The sequence below is a fragment of the Pristis pectinata genome, chromosome 7 (genome assembly GCF_009764475.1).
Source record: "Pristis pectinata isolate sPriPec2 chromosome 7, sPriPec2.1.pri, whole genome shotgun sequence".
NCBI classification, from domain to species: Eukaryota; Metazoa; Chordata; class Chondrichthyes; order Rhinopristiformes; family Pristidae; genus Pristis; species Pristis pectinata.
The window spans coordinates 77,127,891-77,147,108 of NC_067411.1; the positions used below are offsets into that span (position 1 = coordinate 77,127,891).

Here is a 19,218-nt window from a genome sequence, read left to right on the forward strand (position 1 = left end):
TCGCAATTCCAAGGAGAACAACCTCTGCCTCTGCAGTCTATTCACATAACTGAAGTCCTCATCTCTGGAATCATTTTCTTCTGCATCCCCTATAAAGGCTTTACATCCTACCTAAAGAGTGGTACTCAGAACTGGACACAATACTTGAGCTGTAGCTGGACTGATGGTTTATAAAAGGATTAAATAAATATGAAATACAAACCTAGTATTAGAAACAATGACCATAAAGCTACAATTTTGTCAGAACAACTCTTAAGGCTTCCTCAAGAATAGAAATCAGCTATCTTTCTCTAATCTGGACTAAATGTGGCTCTAGAGCCACAGCAATATGACTGACTCTTAACCGCCCTCTGACAAGGCCTAAAAAGTAACACTCAGGGCCTTGACAACTAGGGATGGGCAATAAATGTTAGCTAGCCAGCTATACCCACATCATGAAAAATGAAAATAAGGACTTGAGTGTATCAACAGACAGATCAATGAAACCAGCAGTGTAATATGCCACAGCATTAAGGGAAACTTGTTTGGAAGTATGGCTATAGGAATAGATCTTAAATACTAAAAGATAACAATAATCTTGAACAAAATTATGGTTGGATTATGACACTTAAATCTCATTATTATTTGTACCAAGAATACCCAGGCGTTGGAGTTAGTGCAAAGGGCAATCAAACTGACTTATGCAATCTAAGCAATGAAGAAAAGTTACAGAATCTGAAATTGTTTGTTAAAGAGGGATCTTCAGTTAGTGCATTCGCTATTCTAATAAATTAGGCTAATATGCCAGGTTTTCCACATTCTAACCAAAGTACAAAAGTTTAAACAACAGACTGTTTAGATTCCAAGAAGAGAGTGGGGAATATGGGGAACAGATGTCATAGAAAGTCGATAAAGCCAAATAGTGCTGGAAAACATAAGGAACATTAATTTTGAGGACAGTCAGATGGACTGAGGCCTGCCCACCTCACTCTTTTAAACATGCAACCACAAATTCATTCTCCATTAATCTGTAGGAATATGGGATAAGTAAAAAGGACACGAAAGTGAATATTACTCATTCCATTTGTTTTATTCTTAGTTTGGAGGTTATATATGGTGTTTTACCTTTTGATCAGCAAGAACAGTATCTGTTGATTGGGTGAAGAGTTCCATCAAGGCATAAAGAAAACCAAGATCCAACTTTAGATCCATTTCTTGAATTAAGACCATAAAATACCTGTTGCAAATATGTAATTGAGAAAAATGAATTCAGATTAATTGCCAGTTAAAATCATTGCAGCCATTGTAATAATTATTAAAAAATACTTCAATCAAACATTGGGTATATATAACGGCAAAAGGTAAAAATAAATGATTGAAAGATATGACCCATTTTATACTTCTGTCTGGCACTCCAGTCAGTGAACTCTTTTTCTATTTCCCTCAATAGCTTTTTTCAATTACTGAAAACATTTACTTATTGTGTTATAATGCAAGTCCCTCTCATTTCCTGTCTCCCCTCCTCATATGTTTTTTTCCCCAGAGGGGAAATCTGGTATTAGGGATAAAAGGATTTTATCCTGGTGCTGAGAGGAAAATTAAAAAGATCAAATGGCAATCTACTTGTGAATGCAAGACCTATCCAGATTGTTTTAGTTGATAATGGAACCAAATTAAAAGGCGAAAGGTTCAAATCTTGACCCATGACTTGAATATGTAATTTAGGATGACAAGGGAAATCAGCTGAAATGAGCACAGAACTATCATTTAGAAACAATTTTATGCTGAGGCTCCGCTCATCTGCGATAATGTAAGAAAATGTGAGACATGAACAGTTTTTCTTCAAACAGATCACCATTTTCAGCCCAAGGAGCCTTATTACAACGTAATAAACCAGCAGTAGCTTGAAAACAATTTAGAGATTGTGAAATGAACAAAGATTCTTTAAGTATGTGATAATGTGCAATACAGAGGAAAAATTATCTTTGTAAAAATTAGGGACTGTTACTTCAGTGAGTAGCATCTAAGTTTCAGCAACAATAAAGGAAAGGAGTAAACATAATATTTTTGGGGACAAAAAAAAATCACATGGAGGATAAACATACAAGTCACCACCTGAATTCTATCAGTCACATAACATAGCTATTTCGTCAAATGCTGCCTTGATCTCAAAGGCAGACACATTTCCTTCACCTCATGAATTTGCTCTGTGGACCATGAAAAACTCCATTGCCCTGTTTGATATACACAATGAAAATTGTTTTCTACATTTTTTTTTCCCATTTTATTTAAGATTAAAGGACATATCAGTGTTATTCTTTATATTAAATTTGAAGGGCATGTAAAATAACCACACTAATTTTGAATAAAAAACTTATGAAAATGAATTTTGAAAATATTTCTCTCTGAAAGCACAAGGAAATTCTGTGTTCATGATACACTATTTTAAGTCACTTTATTTTCTTTGTTTTAAACACTCAGCAGGTCAGCTTCCATGGAGAGAGAAACACAAGTTAGTATTTCAGGTCAACGAAATTTCATCACATCGTCGACCTGAAACGCTAATTGTCTCCTCACACCAATTGCCTGACCTGCTGAGTATTTCCAGCATTGTTTCTGTTTCAGATTTCCAGCAAACACAGTTTTTTTGTTTGCTTTTCAATTATTTACTTTAATTCATTGTTTCTATGTACAATTTGCTCAAAGTAAATAGTGACCAGCTTGTTTCACTTAATTCAACCCTGTCTCCTTTAGGCACAAGACAGAATATTCTGCTAAAGGTGAATTCAGCAGCCAGTTCATGTTTTTTTATACTCTGGGATATATAATACTAAAATGTACATGTTTCTACTTTTCATTTTGTTGGAACAAAGTCTTAACTGATTTATTTAAATTATGTGTGCAAAAAGAATTGAGCTCGGTACAAAGGATAAAACTGCCAATAGTTTGCTCGACAATTTCTTTTTTTAAATACCATAAAATAGTCAAGAAGATTTATTTCATGTTTCTAACTCACCTGAAACGAGATATTTCAGACTGCCCTGCAGATCTTGTGATGATACTAACATCAGCAAAAGGTTTTGGTGCTATTAAGGAAAAACAAAATTACAGACCATAGAAGCACATAATTAAAGAAAAAATTAGTTTTCAATTTGAAATCTCAAATGTCCAAATATTTTGATCTAAAGTGGACATTTCATTCTTTCATAACCTTTAGGAAGGAGATAAAAAGAAATGCTGTAAATCTTAAATTCATCAATGCAGAAGTACATTTGGACTTGAAGGTGAAGGATTCTCAGATTGGGTCTGCAAGAAATCTAAAATTGCAGTTAAAAAGTAAAATTAAACCTAAACTTTTCCCAAAACGTTTCCTTTGCAACAGTTGTTGGCAGAATCTCAGATGGTGATGAGGAGGCATACAGGAGTGAGATAGATTGGCTGGTTGAGTAGTGTCGCAACAACAACCTCGCACTCAATGTCAGCAAGACCAAGGAATTGATTGTGGACTTCAGGAAGGGGAAGTCAGGAGAACACAAACCAGTCTTCATTGAGGGGACAGTGGTGGAAAGGGTGAACAGCTTCAAGTTCCTGGGCGTCAACATCTCAGAGGATCTATCCTGGGCTCAATACGTTGACGTAATCACGAAGGTGGCACACCAGTGTCTCTGCTTTATTAGGAGTTTGAGGAGATTCGGTACATCACCAAAGACTTGCAAATTTCTACAGATGTATGGTGGAGAGCATTCTGACTGATGGCATCACTGCCTGGTATGGAGGCTCCAATGTGCAGGATTGAAAGAAGCTGCAGAGGGTTGTAGACTCAGCCAGCTCCATTATGGGCACAACCCTCCCCACCATCGAGGACATCTTCAAAGAGGCAGTGTCTCAAGAAGGCAGCATCCATCATTAAGGACCCTCACCACCTGGGACATGAACTCTTCATATTACTACCATTGGGGAGGAGGTACAGGAACCTGAAGACCCACACTCAATGTTTCAGGAACAGCTTCTTCCCCTCCGCCATCAGATTTCTGAACTATCCATGAACACTACCTTGTTATTTCCTTCTGCACTATTTATTTTTGTAACTTATAGTAATTTTTATGTCTTGCACTGTACTGCTGCCACAAAACAACAAATTTCATGACATATGTCAGTGATAATAAACCCAATTCTGATAAATTCAATTGCACTTCCCAGCACATTGTTGGACTCTTAAAAGGCAGGTCCTGGATACCGTTCATTCACTGGCTGCCCAACACTCCAATCTTATCCCCATCCCCCAGAGGCCTTGATCCTCTGACCACCCACTTACCCAAGGCCTCCAAAAGAGGCATCCATTTCCAAGATCAAACCCTTGTTGCACTCTTAATTCATCCGCAACTTGATCCCTCTCCCCTCCCCCACCCAGTATTTCAATCACACCTCTCCCCCCCCCCCCCCCCCCCAATACACTTCTTTCCCAATCAAGGGGCAAATCCATCAGTTTCTCTGCATTCACCCCAGTCACAGCACTGGACACTGATACCCATCCCCCCACCACTCCCAACCCTGGCCATAGCACTAGCCTAAGCTTCATGCCTCAGATGAAACTGAAGTTTGCATTGAGGTTAATGGCAGAAATTACCTTTGCCCCTGCCGATTCCAATGCCAGTCTAGCTCAAACTATGACTGTACTTGAATTTCCAAGGCAAGTTCCTATAACTTTGGCTTACATTATATGATAATCCATTTTAAACTGCAAGAATCTTAATCATTTAACAGAATTATAAATTGCAATCAATTATCAAAATTAATCTTCCCAAACAAATATCACATTTAAACAGTGTCTTCATTACCAACCAACCTGAATCCATGGTGATGGACTTGGGAGGAGTAGTAGGATAAAATGGAAAAGGAAAGATGGCTCCAGAAAGCTGGTTTTGAATCTGAAATTTAAATAAAATCATTAAACCACAATTTGGAAAATAAGTATTTTATCCAAAAAATATTGCATTCACGATGAAACTCAGTTTTACGATGAAAATCTCTTCCACCATCCCAAACTTGCCAAATTAAATTTCCAAGATAAAACACTATGTTTGGTTATTGTATCTTATGGCAATCAAAAGGTAATTGCCAGTAAAGGAGAAGAGACAAAATCAACAATTAGAAGAGACTGGAGGTAGATGGTGGAATCCTCAACCTCAGCTTACTCACCCTTTCGAGCAAGAAGCGTTGAAGAGCTTGGAGGAGAAAAAGGCTGGATTTGTTACAGTGAATCATACCACAAGACCTTCATTTGGTCATCTTTGGTGATGGGCCATGCAAGTTCCAGTTTAATAAAGCTTGAAGTATATTACTTCCAGGTGTATCACAGAAATACTAACATGAAAAATAATTCAGAAACAACAGCAGCTGAAAGTACCCTTTATTTCCCCAAGTGCCATGACAAAGATCCAGCATAAAAAAGTTGCATTGTGAAGACACAGTGTATGAGAAGAAGCTTGCAGTGGTGACACAAACAAATAAAGATTTTTTAATCAGAATGAGTGTCTGAGATTCTGCGATTCACAGGCCCAGCATTGGAAAAGAACAAACTGGTTATGCAGGTGCTAGGTAAAGTTGCTGGACAATCTATGGCTTATGTGAAGTTTTCTTCTCTTCCCCAATTGGGGATAATTTGCTTGCACTCCAGTTCTGTGACGACCGGTTAGACTAACAGGGGATCTGTAGACTCTGCTACAGATGGATGGGAAGTGATGTGCTCCTTTCACCATTTTCGTTGAGCTTCGTATGAAGAGTCCCAGGGTTCTCAGACCATCTTAAATGCTCCTTCATTTGATCAGTCCTTTGACAAGACCATACCTGGAATACTCCACAGATTGTTTTGATCTCTTTATTTTGAGGGACATATTTGCATTGGAAGTTTAGAAAAGCTTCACTTAATTGATTCCTGGATGAAGGGGTTGCCTTGGGAAGAACAATCGGAGGCCTATAGTCACTGGAGCTCTGCCCTCAAGAATAGTGGAGGTGGAATCACCAAATATACCCAAGGCTGGAGTAGATACATTTTTGGACTACAGGGAAACAAGGATTATGGGGATTGGGCAAGAAAATCGAGTGGAGGCCCAGTTCAGTTCAGGTGTGAACCTGCTGAAAGCAGAGCAGACTTCAAAAGGCTCCCATAGCCTACTGTTGCTCTATTTCCTATGTCGAGGTCTCCATAGTTAGTCAATGCAATACTATTGTAACATTCAAACACCAATTCAGCAGTGAGGGAATTACTTAGTTCATATTTTTGGTACCAATAATTAATAAAACGTTACCCAACTTTGCAAGTACTTAAGGAGACCCAATGCACAAACTTATTTTATACAATATTTACAGTTTTCTTAAAGCATTGATTCATCAAGAAATGGCAAAAATCCTTATTTTTCCATTAAAACTAAATAAATGACATCTGTTAATTTTTTTTAAAAAAATTGCTATCAAACTGGATCAGCAAATTTGCGGATGACACCAAGGTTGAGGGCGAAGTGGACAGCGAGGAAGGCTATCAAAGCTTGCAAAGTGATCTGGACCAGCTGGGAAAATGGGTTGAAAAATGGCAGATGGAATTTAATGCAGACAAGTGTGAGATGATGCATTTTGGAATGACAAACCAGGGTAAGACTTGTACAGTGAATGGTAGAACACTGAGGTGTGCAGTAGAACAAAGGGACCTGGGGATACAGATCCATAATTCCTTGAAAGTGGCATCACAGGTAGACAGGGTCATAAAGAGAGCTTTTGGCACTCAGGGCATTGAGTACAGGAGTTGGGATGTTATGTTGAAGTTGCACAAGATGTTGGTGAGGCCAAATTTGGAATAGTGTATGCAGTTCTGGTCACCTAAATATAGGAAAGATATCAATAAGCTTGAAAAAATGCAGAGAAAATTTACACAGTTGTTGCTGGGACTTGACAACCCAAGTTAGAGGGAAAGATTGAACAAGTGAGGACTTTATTCCCTGGAGCACAGGAGAATGGAGCACAGGAGTCTTATAGAAGTATACAAAATTATGAGGGGTATAGATAGGGTGAATGCATGCAGTCTTTCTCCCCTCAGGTTGGGTGAGACTAGAGCTAGAGGTCATAGGTTTAGGGTGAAAGTTGGAATACAAGGGGAATCTGAGGGGAAACTACTTCACTCCGAGGGTGTGAGTGTGGAATGAGCTGTGGAAGTGGTTGATATGGGTTCAATTGTAACATTTAAGAGAAGTTTGGATAGGTGCATGGATGAGAGAGGTATGGTTGGCTATGTTCTGGGTGCAGGTAGATGGGACTAGGCAGAAAACCAGGCTGGCATGGACTAGATGGGCCAAAGGGCCTGTTTCTGTGCTGTGGTGCTCTATGACTTTAAAATAAGAAGTTTGTTCTCAGTAGGTGTTAAGTATATAGCAATAGGGAGAGGTGCAATTTCCCCCCCCCCCCCAAACTTTGTAGTAATAGAGACTCCCCTAATCCAAGGCCTTAGCATTTCACTTTTCTTCAAAATGACTATTCCTACTGTCTCTCCACCGCTTACACATTCCGTTACCCCTAACCCTGTCTACCTTCTTGCAGCAAGTTTCCATGTTTCCAGCATTTTGTTACTTAGTCCATGCCTATGCTCGACATCCTAGTATTTATCTAGAACCAGCACATTTTTTCTTCCAGTTCCATCTCAAAATCCAGTATTATCAGAAATAAGTGAAGCAACAAAAGTAAACAACCATTTCTGATACAACTCTAATTAAACAAATCCGTACAATAATGATTTGAAATATAAATATCACATCTCTCTCTCAAATACTGATTGATTTTTTAAAATATTTTCAGCATTACCAAATCTATTTTGGATCATCTGCATGTGCATTTACATTGTTTAATTCAATCTTTTTCTAAATGTGCTGATCATTATTACTGAACCTGGTGGCATTTACAACCAATTCAGACTGCATCATTTCTAATAACAACTGTGCTGTATGCTACCAGCATGCAACCTACCTGGATCTTGAAAATCTGGATTCTGAGAGACCTTTGATGAGCTGAGATGGTGTATTCTATTTTTATAGCTGGCTGATAATTTCTCCTTATTGGCACTTCAGAAGGTTGTACAAGTTTCATGTCTACGCCACTGGGAGTTAGAAGAGCCTTTTTGTGACATAAAAGATATAATGAACTTTCTTCCCCTCAAAAAGAAATCATATCTGCATTGTCATTTGCAATTTCTTTTAGCCACCATGGGTAAGTAAATCAAAAAGGGAAATCTGCTATCCTCTCCTGGGGTACTTCACATATCTGAAATCTCAGTTCAATGCTAGCTGGCGTGGGCAGCAAAAGCTGAACCTACCAGTGACAAATATATCCTGGGAATGAATTTAAAAAGTCTATGTATAGCTCTCTACCTTTAGGGCACCCCTCCACTTCGATATGAAAAAAAAAACCAGGCATATTCTGAAATATTTTGCCACAGAGCCACTATATAACATATTGATAAAGAATAACTATATTGTAAGTGATTCATTTCAATGAACTCAAAAGTTTGGTGTGGGTGAGTGGTAAACCAGAGATGCCCAAACCAGGAAAGTTCTCCACTAGTAAGAATGCATCTCTTTTTTTTGGTAACATTACATAATAAAATACTAATTTTCCATTCCCCACTATTCTCTACTGAGTCAAGACAGGAACCACCAGGTTATGTATCACTCTGCACATTTGTACACATATGGGAAGAGCTGGTTTCACAGGTTCTGCCGGCTATAATATTAAATTTATGCTTGGGCTAATCAATAGAAAAGGCATTTATGAAGCTGGGGCAATTTGTCTGAAATCAGTAAATGTTTCATATTCCAGGTTAGGGTAAATATAATTATCAATATACCTTAATATCACAGGGAAGATCAGCAATGTAGCTTTCATGAGGTGAAGTCTCCATGTAGTCTTTATAAACTTTCTCCAACTGAGCTGTTTGCTTTCTACTCATTGGTTTCCAGCGCAATTTGACCTTAGGTTTACTTTCCCAAATAATATCAGAGCTGAGGTAGAAACAGTAACAAATAAGTAAGGTCCATTAAATTAATACCACAGAAGTGGCTTCATGTTTTATACTTGCCCTCATTTTTAAATAGCTGCTGTATTTAACACAAAGATTACTGTAATATTTTCAACCTGTTTAGAAATGACCTCTGATAAAAACAAAGTAAATGCAGTTTTAGAAACTTTGTGAAATCTGATGGTTAGGCTCAGTAACAAATTGTATTTGACAATATTTTGGCAAAAACATTCACCTTGTTATACCAATGTAGATCACTTCCTGTTTTGCTGAATTATTAACCAATGAAATTCCTAAGTTCTGTAGGGATAGGATGATTTCCTGTTCCGCTATTTCAGCTTTCTCACTTTCTCGAGCCAATCTAAATGTTCTCTCATCATCCGTGAACAGAATGATTCTCTGCAGACCCTCGAAGAAGGATGCTACGTAAAAAGCCCCTTTATCACTTGCAAATTCATTGAATTCATCCTGAAAGTAAAAGGGAAGACCCAAGTATTTTATTTCCTTTGCAAACAGGAAAAATATATAGGTTATTATTATAATAATGAAGACACTTCAATGGGCTAAACTAAGTGCAGAGATAGCAAATGAGGGGAAGGCAAACATGCACTGAAAACAATAAATTGGTAAAAACAGGGAAGATCAACTAAAATATTAAAAATTAAACAGTAAATTTAAATAACGAAGATATGTAGAAACAAGGTGAAAGCCTGACACCCTAAACTTCTCAGCCTGGGTTATTCCGGGTGGCAGCAGTGGCTAATGTGTACCACATGATCACTGATGCAATTTTCAAGTCACTGATGGTCTCTAGTCAAGGAAAAAAGTACTGTGTCTCTTTTTTTGATTAGAAACTGGCAGACTTTACAGGTACATGAATGAGGACTATAAGTTTCCTGAAGCTTTAGAAAGTGAAAGGCAGGACTCGTGTAATGTGAACCCAAGGCCTTTGCAATTCATGTTGAGATAACACTTACAAACATTTACCCGTTCTGCAACAATATGAAATTGCTCATGGTTAATCTGGTTTCTGGGAAGTTTGTATGGTTTTTTTTCCTCAGATAGTCTATACGTCTACATAATCTCAACTGTTGCACAGAATGGAGTGCTGTATCTTAAGGTACAGAAGTATTCACTCCCTCCAGAGCTCCACAACTCTCTCGAGATTCAGTTAAAGAGAAGCAAAAGATTTGTTAAAAATTGTTACGTTAAAGCCAGTGATCCCATTCAAATGAAGGGGCTGCGCTAGGCACACCAGCTCTGACTGTCGTAAAGCAGAGAGGCCAGATATAAAGTGAAGCCAGCTCCTCAGCTCAGCTACTTAAGGAATATCCAGACTCCAAATGCAGCGACAAACTGCAAGATTGACTGTACATGCATCTGCTCTGCAGAGACTTCCTGACTTCTGCACTACAATATACAGTACGCAACTCCCTAAGATACTGACATATGCTCTGCAGCTAGTGGCACTCTTTATAGACCTTGCAACTAGATATTCACGTTTGGACCTGTTTTAAGATTTTATTATCTCAACCTTTAAATAGGACAGGTACACAATGCATGATGATAAGAGAATGAAAATGGAACTGAAGTGAGGAGACATAAATGAAATTTTTATGTAAAAGTATTATACATTCTTACCTTTACTGTGTTTAGCTCTCCATCTATATCCTCACATTGACAACCCCACTTCAGCAGCCTTGACCCTGTTGGCTCTTCCCAGGTATAATAAGATGCTTTACCTGGCTCCAATTCATACATCTTTCCAGTTGAATTGCTGGTAACAAATTATGAATTTGTAATGTAATGAACTAAGTTTGAGGCACAGCTTCATATTACATTTAAGTTATCATAGAGAAGCTTTATCACCAAGTAAATACATTTTAACTATGAGACTATGCAGCCAATAATTAAAAAATAGAATATTGCTGACTTTATTAAAAATTCATGCAATTCTTTCAAATGCAATTCCAGAAACATAGAAAACCTACAGCACAATTCAGGCCCCTTGGCCCAAAAAGCTGTGCCAAACATGTCTCTACCTTAGAAGTTACTAGGCTTACCCATAGCCCTCTTTTTCTCAACCCCACATACCTATTCAAAAGTCTCTTAAAAGACCTTATCGTATCCGCCTCCACCACCGTTGCCGGCGGCCCATTCTGTGCACTCACCAAACTTAGCCCTGACATCTCCTCTATACCTACTCCCCAGCACCTTAAACCTACGTCCTCTTGTGGCAACCATTTCAGCCCTGGGAAGAAGCCTCTGACTATCTATCCGATCAGTGCCTCTCATCATCTTATACACCTCTATCAGGTCCCCCCTCATCCTCCGTCGCTCCAAGGAGAAAAGGCCGAGTTCCCTCAACCTGCTTTCATAAGGCATGCTCTGCAATCCAGGCAGCATCCTTGTAAATCTCCTCTGCACCCTTTCTATGGCTTCCACATCCTTCCTGTAGTGAGGTGACCAGAACTGAGCACAGTATTCCAAAGTGGGGTCTGACCAGGGTCCTGTATAGCTGCAACAATACCTCTCGGCTCCTAAATTCAATTCCACGATTGATGAAGGACAATACACCATATGCCTTCTTAACCACAGAGTCAACCTGTGCAGCTGCTTTGAGTGTCCTATGGACTCGGATCCCAAGATCCCTCTGATCCTCCACACTGCCAAGAGTCCTACCATTAATACTATACTCTGCCATCATATTTCACCTACCAAAATGAACCTCTTCACACTTATCTGGGTTGAACTCCATCTGCCACTTCTCAGCCCAGCTTTGTATCCTATCTATGTTCCGCTGTAAACTCTGACAGCCCTCCATACTATCCACAACACCTCAAACCTTTTTGTCATCTGCAAACTTACTAACCCATCCCTCCACTTCCTCATCCAGGTCGTTGATAAAAATCACAAAGAGTAAGGGTCCCAGAACAGATCCCTGAGGTACACCGCTGGTCACCAACCTCCATGCAGAATATGACCCTTCAACAACCACCCTTTGCCTTCTGTGGGTCAGCCAGTTCTGAATCCACAATGCAAGGTCTCCTTGGATCCCATGCTTCCCTACTTCTTTCTTTCTAATTCTTTCTAAATATCAATGATATTCAATAAAAATGACTGCCACTCAAATTCTCAATATACATAAAAAGGTACCTCTGATGATATTCAATTGTGCTTGTGCCTGTGTGGTTAATAATGAGGAATGGAGCAGCCCCTTCATGGTAATCCTTAAAAGTAACCAAGGTAGAATGTTCTGCTAAGTGTACTTCCACAATGATGCCTCCAAACTGTAACATATAGAAATCAATCAGAAACAATAATAACGTTGTGATACATTTTAAATTCATTTAAATGCACAATTCAAAACAAATCCATTATCTGAATACACCGAGTATTGAAATGGAGATCTGGATCTTACATCTAGATTTTATTTGATTAGGAGGATAGCTGTTAATGAAACACATCAAACAACCTACACTAACAATATTTGAATCAAAAGATCAGTTTTTAATAGTCTTCTAAAGATGAGTAAACAACTGGGAAACAGGTCTGTATAGCAGCTGTTTCTCTGGCGACTGTGAATATAAATAGCAGAATTAGGCCAATTTTGCCCATTGAATCTGCCCTGTCATTCAACAAGATTGTGGCTGATCTACCATCTCAAACACCAATTTCCTGCCCTGTCCCAATATCACTGGATTTTTAAAAAAAATATCCGTAACATCAGTGTCCAGTAAGACCCATGGAGGTGGTTTGTGCGTTTATATAAACGACGAATGGTGCAATAACGCTGTGCTGGTATTGAAGCACTGTTCGCCACCAGTGGAGTTTGCCATAGTTAAATGCCAGCCATACTATCTGCCGAGGGAGTTCACATCCATTGTTATTATGGCTGTGTACATCCCCCCAGGTGCTAATGCCAGGGAAGTACTGTGTGAACTTTACGGTGCGATAAGTGAACTTTACGGAGCCATAAGCGAACTTCAAATGGCTCACCCCGACGGCTGTTTCATTGTCGCTGGGGATCTTAACCATGCTAACTTAAAAATTGGTGCTTCCAAATTTTTTCCAACATGTTAACTTTGCAACCCGGGGAGAGAATACATTGGATCTGATATTCACAAATATCAAGAATGTATACAGACCTGTCCCCCGCCCCCACCTTAGCTACTCAGACCACATCTCTGTTATGCTGATCCTGACATACAAACCACTGGTTAGACGCTACAAACTGTTTCAGAAGCAGATAAGAATGTGGCTTGTGAATGTAACGTCAGCCTTACAGGACTGCTTTGAAAACACAGACTGGAGTACGTTTAGAGAAGCAGTCACCTATGATCATGCCATCAATTTGGAGGAGTATGCAGCTATGGTGACTGGCTACGTCAACAAGTGCATTGACGATGTCACTATCATCAAAACCATCACCACACGCGCCAACCAGAAGCCATGGCTGACAGCAGAGATACATGAACTGTTGAAAACCCGAGACGCGGCCTTCAGGTCAGGTGATGTGGCAGCCCTCAGGACAGCAATGGCCAACCTGCCCCGCAGCATCAGGGAAGCAAAGAGGAGTTATGCCCAGAAGATCCAGGGCTACTTCTCTGATACCAAGGACACATCTGTGGCAGGGCATCCAGGCTATCACAGACTACAAGCCCCCACCTGGCACTTGCGACAATGGCGCCCTCCTCCCAGATGCGCTGAACGACTTTTATGCTCGGTTTGATGCACTTAACAACGAACCTGCGAGCAAGACGCCTCCACCGCTCAATGACCAGGTACTTTGTCTGTCCTCAGCTAGTGTGAGAAAGATATTATCCAGGGTTGACCTTCGGAAATCAGCGGGACCTGATAACATACCTGGCTGTGTGCTCAGGGACTGCGCAGACCAGCTGGCAGATGTATTCACCAACATCTTTAACGTCTCTTTGAGCCGAGCAGTTGTCCCCTTATGTTTCAAATCTACCACCACCATACCAGTGCCTAAAAAGACGCCTGTAACCTGTCTAAATGACTACCGCCCCGTGGCACTGACACCAATCATGAAGTGCTTCAAGAGGTTAGTCTTGCAACACATCAAATCCATTCTCCCTCCCTCACTAGACCCCCTTTAGTTTGCATACCGCCCCAATCGGTCAACCGAAGGTGCAGTGTCCTTTGCCCTCCACCTGGCCTTGTCTCACCTAGATCAAAAGGACACTTATGTTAGGATGCTCTTCATAGACTTCAGCTCTGCCATTAACACTATCATCCCACAGAACCTCATAAGGAAGCTACACCTACTGGGCCTTAGCACCTCCACCTGCAACTGGATTCTGGACTTCCTCTCTAAAAGGCCACAGTCAGATTGCATTGGAAATACCATCTCAAACATCACCAGGCTGAGCACTGGAGCCCCCCAGGACTGCATGCTCAGTCCACTGCTGTTCACGCTGCTGACTCATGACTGTTCTGCCAACTCAAGCTCCAACCATATCATCAAGTTTGCTGGTGATACGACAGTGGCAGGCCTCATCAGCAGGAACGATGAAACAGCTTACAGAGAGGTGACGGCGAGGCTGGTGGATTGGTGCTCAGTCAACAATCTATCCTTGAACGTGGACAAAACAAGGGAGATGATTGTGGATTTTAGAAAGGCCCAGGCTGACCACTCACCCCTGTGCATCAATGGCATCATTATACAGAGAGTCAGCTGTTATAAGTTCTTGGGAATACACATAGCAGATGACCTGCCTTGGTCAACCAACATCTCCTCTCTCGCCAAGGGGGGACAGCAGCATCTCCATTTTTTTTTTTACAGCAGCTGAAGAGAGCAAACCTGCCGTCCCCCACCCCCACCGCATTCTACAGGGGTACCATTGAGAGTGTCCTGACCAGCTGCATCTCTGCCTGGTACAGTAATTGTAACATCTCTGACCGTAACTCTTTGCAGAGAATTGCGAGTAAAGCTGGAAAGACCATTGGACAACCTCTTCCCTCCATCCTGGATATCTACAACACACAATGCACACTCAAGGTCTGCAGAATCATAGATGACCCTTCTCATCCCTCCCACGACCTACATATCCCACTGCTGTCTGGCAAGCGGTACCGGAGCATCCAGGCCAGAACTACTAGACTGTACAACAGTTTTTTCCCCCAGGCTGTCAGGCTCCTGAATACCCTGGAGACAGTTTCAGACAAATGCCACAGCAAAAGCCCTGGTTTGCACAAATGCATATAAGAACCTTGGCTGCTGCTGAACATGTTTATACAATTAGTGTAATATACTGAGTTCCGTATTTTCTTTGTCTAACTCGGTTTTGCACTAACTCTGCACTAAATTATATTCTGTATATACCGTTTTTTGCACTATTTGTACTTGCACAAATTTTTTTGTTTGCATTTATTGTATGTCTTCTGTTTTATGTATGTCCTCTGTTGTGAGAGTCTGGGGGAAACGACATTTCATTCCTCCATGTGTTTTTATAGCATATGGGTGAATGACAATAAAGTAACTTGAACTTGAATGCAATCAGTGACTGAATCACCGCAGCTCTCCAGGGATTTCCAAAAGATTCACCACTGTCAGTGAAGAAATTACTCATTTCAATACTACCATGGCCTACTCCTTCTTTGAAGTTTAAGACTCCCCAGTTCCACATGGCTTTGCCAGGTGAAATATCCTCTCTGTACCTGTACTATCAATCCCTCTAACAATTTTGTACGTTTCAATGAGCTTACCTCTCATTCTTTGAAAGTCTCCAGAATGGAGGGTTCTCATCATATAACAGACCCCATCCTGGGACCAGTTTCACACTGCAGGAGCAAGAGGGATTTAAAACAGCAAGTCTCATTGTTGGTGAGTTTCACTTTGCAGGAGCAAGGGAGGGGGCAGGATTTAAAAGAGCAAGCCTCATTGATTAGCTAATTGGGCAGCAGCTGCCAGTAAAAGGAAGGTAAGCTCAAGTGGAACAGCCTTTGTTGGAGTGGCCCAGTGTAAGAGTGGGACTTTGACTCGAGAGGCTTCAGAGAGGACCAGGTAAGACCCTTAAACCTTTCCTCTTTAAATTACTCAGATGGACTAATTGCTCAGTAGGCTTGTAGTTGAGACTAAATGAGGTTACTGACAACATAGTAATTAAATAAAAAGACACCAAATTACAACTAATTAAATAAAATAGGGATACAGGATCAGGTGATGTGTTGTAGATGCATGGTGTGGGAGCTGGTGGACCCATTATGGTTCCTGGTGACCACATCTGCAGCAAGTGTTGGTTGCTCAAGAAACTTGGGTTCAAAGTTGATGACCTGGAATCTGAGCTTCAAACACTGACACATCAGGGAGGGGAGAGTTACCTGGATGCTGTGCTTCATGGGGCAGTCACACCCATTTGATTAACTGCTTCAAATTCAGTCTGTAGTCAGGGACAAGAGGGTGTGACTGCGAGTGAGGCAGGTAGGGGGATCCAAGAGATAGTGCCACAGGAGCCTCAGCCCTTGAGCTTGTCCAACAGGTCTGACAGTCTTGCTCCCTCTGCAGGCGAGAGTGGGGGCTGTAAGAAGGATGAGCAACCAAACCATGGCACTGTGGTTCAGGGAGCCATTCAAAAGGTGGAAAGAGAAGAGAAATGTAGTAGTAATTGGGGATAGTATAGTCAGGGGAATAGACAATTCCCTGTCACAAGGATCGAGAATCCCAAAGGCTGTGTTGCTTGCCCTGTGCCCAGGATTGGGAGATCTCATCTGACCTGCAGAGGGAGGGGAAAAACCCAGTTGTTGGGGTCCATGTGGGTACCAATGATGTAGGTAGAACCAGGAAAGAGGTTTGCTGAGGGAATATGAACAACTAAGGACCAAATTAAAAAGCAGAACAAAAAAGGTAATCATCTCTGGATTGCTACCTGAGCCATGTGAAAATTGGCGTATGGTCAATAAGAGAGTTAAATGCATAGCTCAAAGATTGGTGTGGGAGAAGCGGGTTTGAATTGGTGGGACACTGGCACCAGCATTGGGGAAGGAGGGAGCTATTCCAATGGGGTAGGCTCCACCTGAACCATGCTGGGACCAGGATACTGACAAATTGCATAACTAGGGCTGTGGATAGGGGATTCAACAGATTGGAAAAGTATGGATAAGTAAAAGGGTAGGAGAGTGCAGGAGAGATTATGCAAGTCTCCAGAATAAAAAAAATGAGAGAGTTTAGAAAGGGTTAAGAATCTAACTTCCAGCAACATGGAGACAAATTTGAGAAGAAAGGTGATGAATATAGGACTGAAGGTGTTACATTTGAATGCATGCAGTATATGAAACAAGGTAGATGAGCTTATAGCACAGTGAGACATTGGCAGGTATGACGTTGTGGGCATCATAGAGTCGTGGCTGAAAGAAGATCATAGCTGGACCTAAATATCCAAGGATGTACATCCTATTGAAAAGACAGGCAGGTGAGCAGAGGGGTGGGGTGGCTCTACTTGTAAAAAAAAATGAAATCAAATCCTCAGTGAGAAGTGACATGGGATCAGAAGATGCAGAATCCTTGTGGGTAGAGTAAAGAAATGGCAAGGGTAAAAAGATCCTAGTGGGAGTTATATACAGGCCTCCTAATAGTAGCCAGGGTACAAGTTACAACAGGAGATAGAAAAGGCATGCAAGAGAGACAATGTGACAGCGGTCATGTGGGACTTCAATTTCCAGGGAGACTGGGGAAAACCAGGTTGGTGCTGGATCTTAAGAGAAGGAATTTGTAGAAAGCCTACGAGATGGCTTTTTAGAGCAGCCTATGGTTGAACCCACTAAGGGAAAGGCAGTTCTGGATTTGGTGTTATGCAATGAACCAGATTTGATTAGGGAGCTTGAGGTAAAAGAACCCTTAGGCAGTTATCATAATATGATAGAATTTATCCTGCAGTTTGAGAGGGAGAAGCCAAAATCAGATGTATTGGTATTACAGTTGAGTAAAGGTAATTATAGAGGCACGAGAGAGCAGCTGGCCAAAGTTGATTGGAAGGGGACCCTGGCAGGGATGATGGTAGAGCAGCAATGGCAGGAGTTCCTGGGAGTAATGTGGAAGACGCAGGATCATTTCATGCCAAAGCAGCAGCAGCATTCTAAAGGGAAGATGAGGCAACTGTGGCTGACAAGGGAAGTTGAAGACAGCAGAAAAGCAAAAGAGAGGGCATACAATATTGCAAAAACCAGTGGGTAGCTGGAGGATAGGGAAGCTTTTAAAATCCAACAGCAGGCAACTAAAAAAGCAACAAGGGGATATAAGATGAAATATGAAGTTAGTTAAAAATATAAGAGGATACTAAAAGTGTTTTCAGATATAAAAAGTAAGAGACGCAAGAGTGGACAATGGACCGCTGGCAAATGATGCAGTAGAAGTAGTAACGGGGAACAAAGAAAAGGCAGACAAACTGACTAAATACTTTGCATCAGTCTTCACAATGGAAGACACCAGCAATATGCCAGGATTTCAAGAGAGTCGGGTGGGGGGGGGGGGGTGGGGGGGGGCAGAAGTGAGTGTAGTCACTATTACTAAGGTGGTGGTGCTTGGGAAGCTGAAAGGTTTGAAAGTGGATATGTCTCCTGGACCAGATAGACTACGCTGCAGGATTTTGAAAGAGGTAGCTGAAGAGATTGTGGAGGCATTAGACGTGATATTTCAAGAATCACTCGAGTCAGAAATGGTCCCACAGGACTGGAAAATCACAAATGTCACTCCACTCTTTAAGAAGGGAGGGAGGTAAAAGATAGAAAATTATAGGCAGGTTAGCCTGACTTCAGTAGTTAGTAAGATTTTGGCATTCATTATTAAGGATGAAGTTTTGGGTACTTGGGAGCACATGATAAAATAGGTCGACATTAGCATGGTTTCCTTTAGGGGAGATCTTGCCTAACAAATCTGTTGTAATTCTTTGAGGAAGTGATAAGCAGGACAGAAAACAGTGGATGTTATTTACTCGGATATTCAGAAGGCCTTTGACAAAGTGCCGCACACGAGGCTGCTAAACAAGACAGGAGACCATGGTATTACAGGAAAGGTACTAATATGGATAGAAGATTGGCTGACTGGCAGAAGGCAAAGAGTGGGAAATAAAGGGGGCCTTTTCTGGGTGGCTGCCGGTGATTAGTGGTGTTCCTCAGGGGTCAGTGTTGGGTCTGCTACTTTTTTCATTCTATGTCAATGATCG

At 41.0% G+C, this 19,218-nt stretch overlaps 1 protein-coding gene across 1 annotated transcript in view; it reads right to left on the reverse strand.

Annotated features, from left to right (window-relative positions):
- Positions 1 to 19,218, reverse strand: part of vps13a (vacuolar protein sorting 13 homolog A) — a 283,508-nt gene that overhangs the window by 71,341 nt on the left and 192,949 nt on the right. The window contains 8 exon segments of the mRNA XM_052020712.1: positions 1,105 to 1,216; positions 2,996 to 3,065; positions 4,826 to 4,907; positions 7,990 to 8,136; positions 8,867 to 9,020; positions 9,273 to 9,505; positions 10,679 to 10,814; positions 12,194 to 12,327. Of these exon segments, the coding sequence (XP_051876672.1) occupies positions 1,105 to 1,216; positions 2,996 to 3,065; positions 4,826 to 4,907; positions 7,990 to 8,136; positions 8,867 to 9,020; positions 9,273 to 9,505; positions 10,679 to 10,814; positions 12,194 to 12,327 (1,068 nt within the window).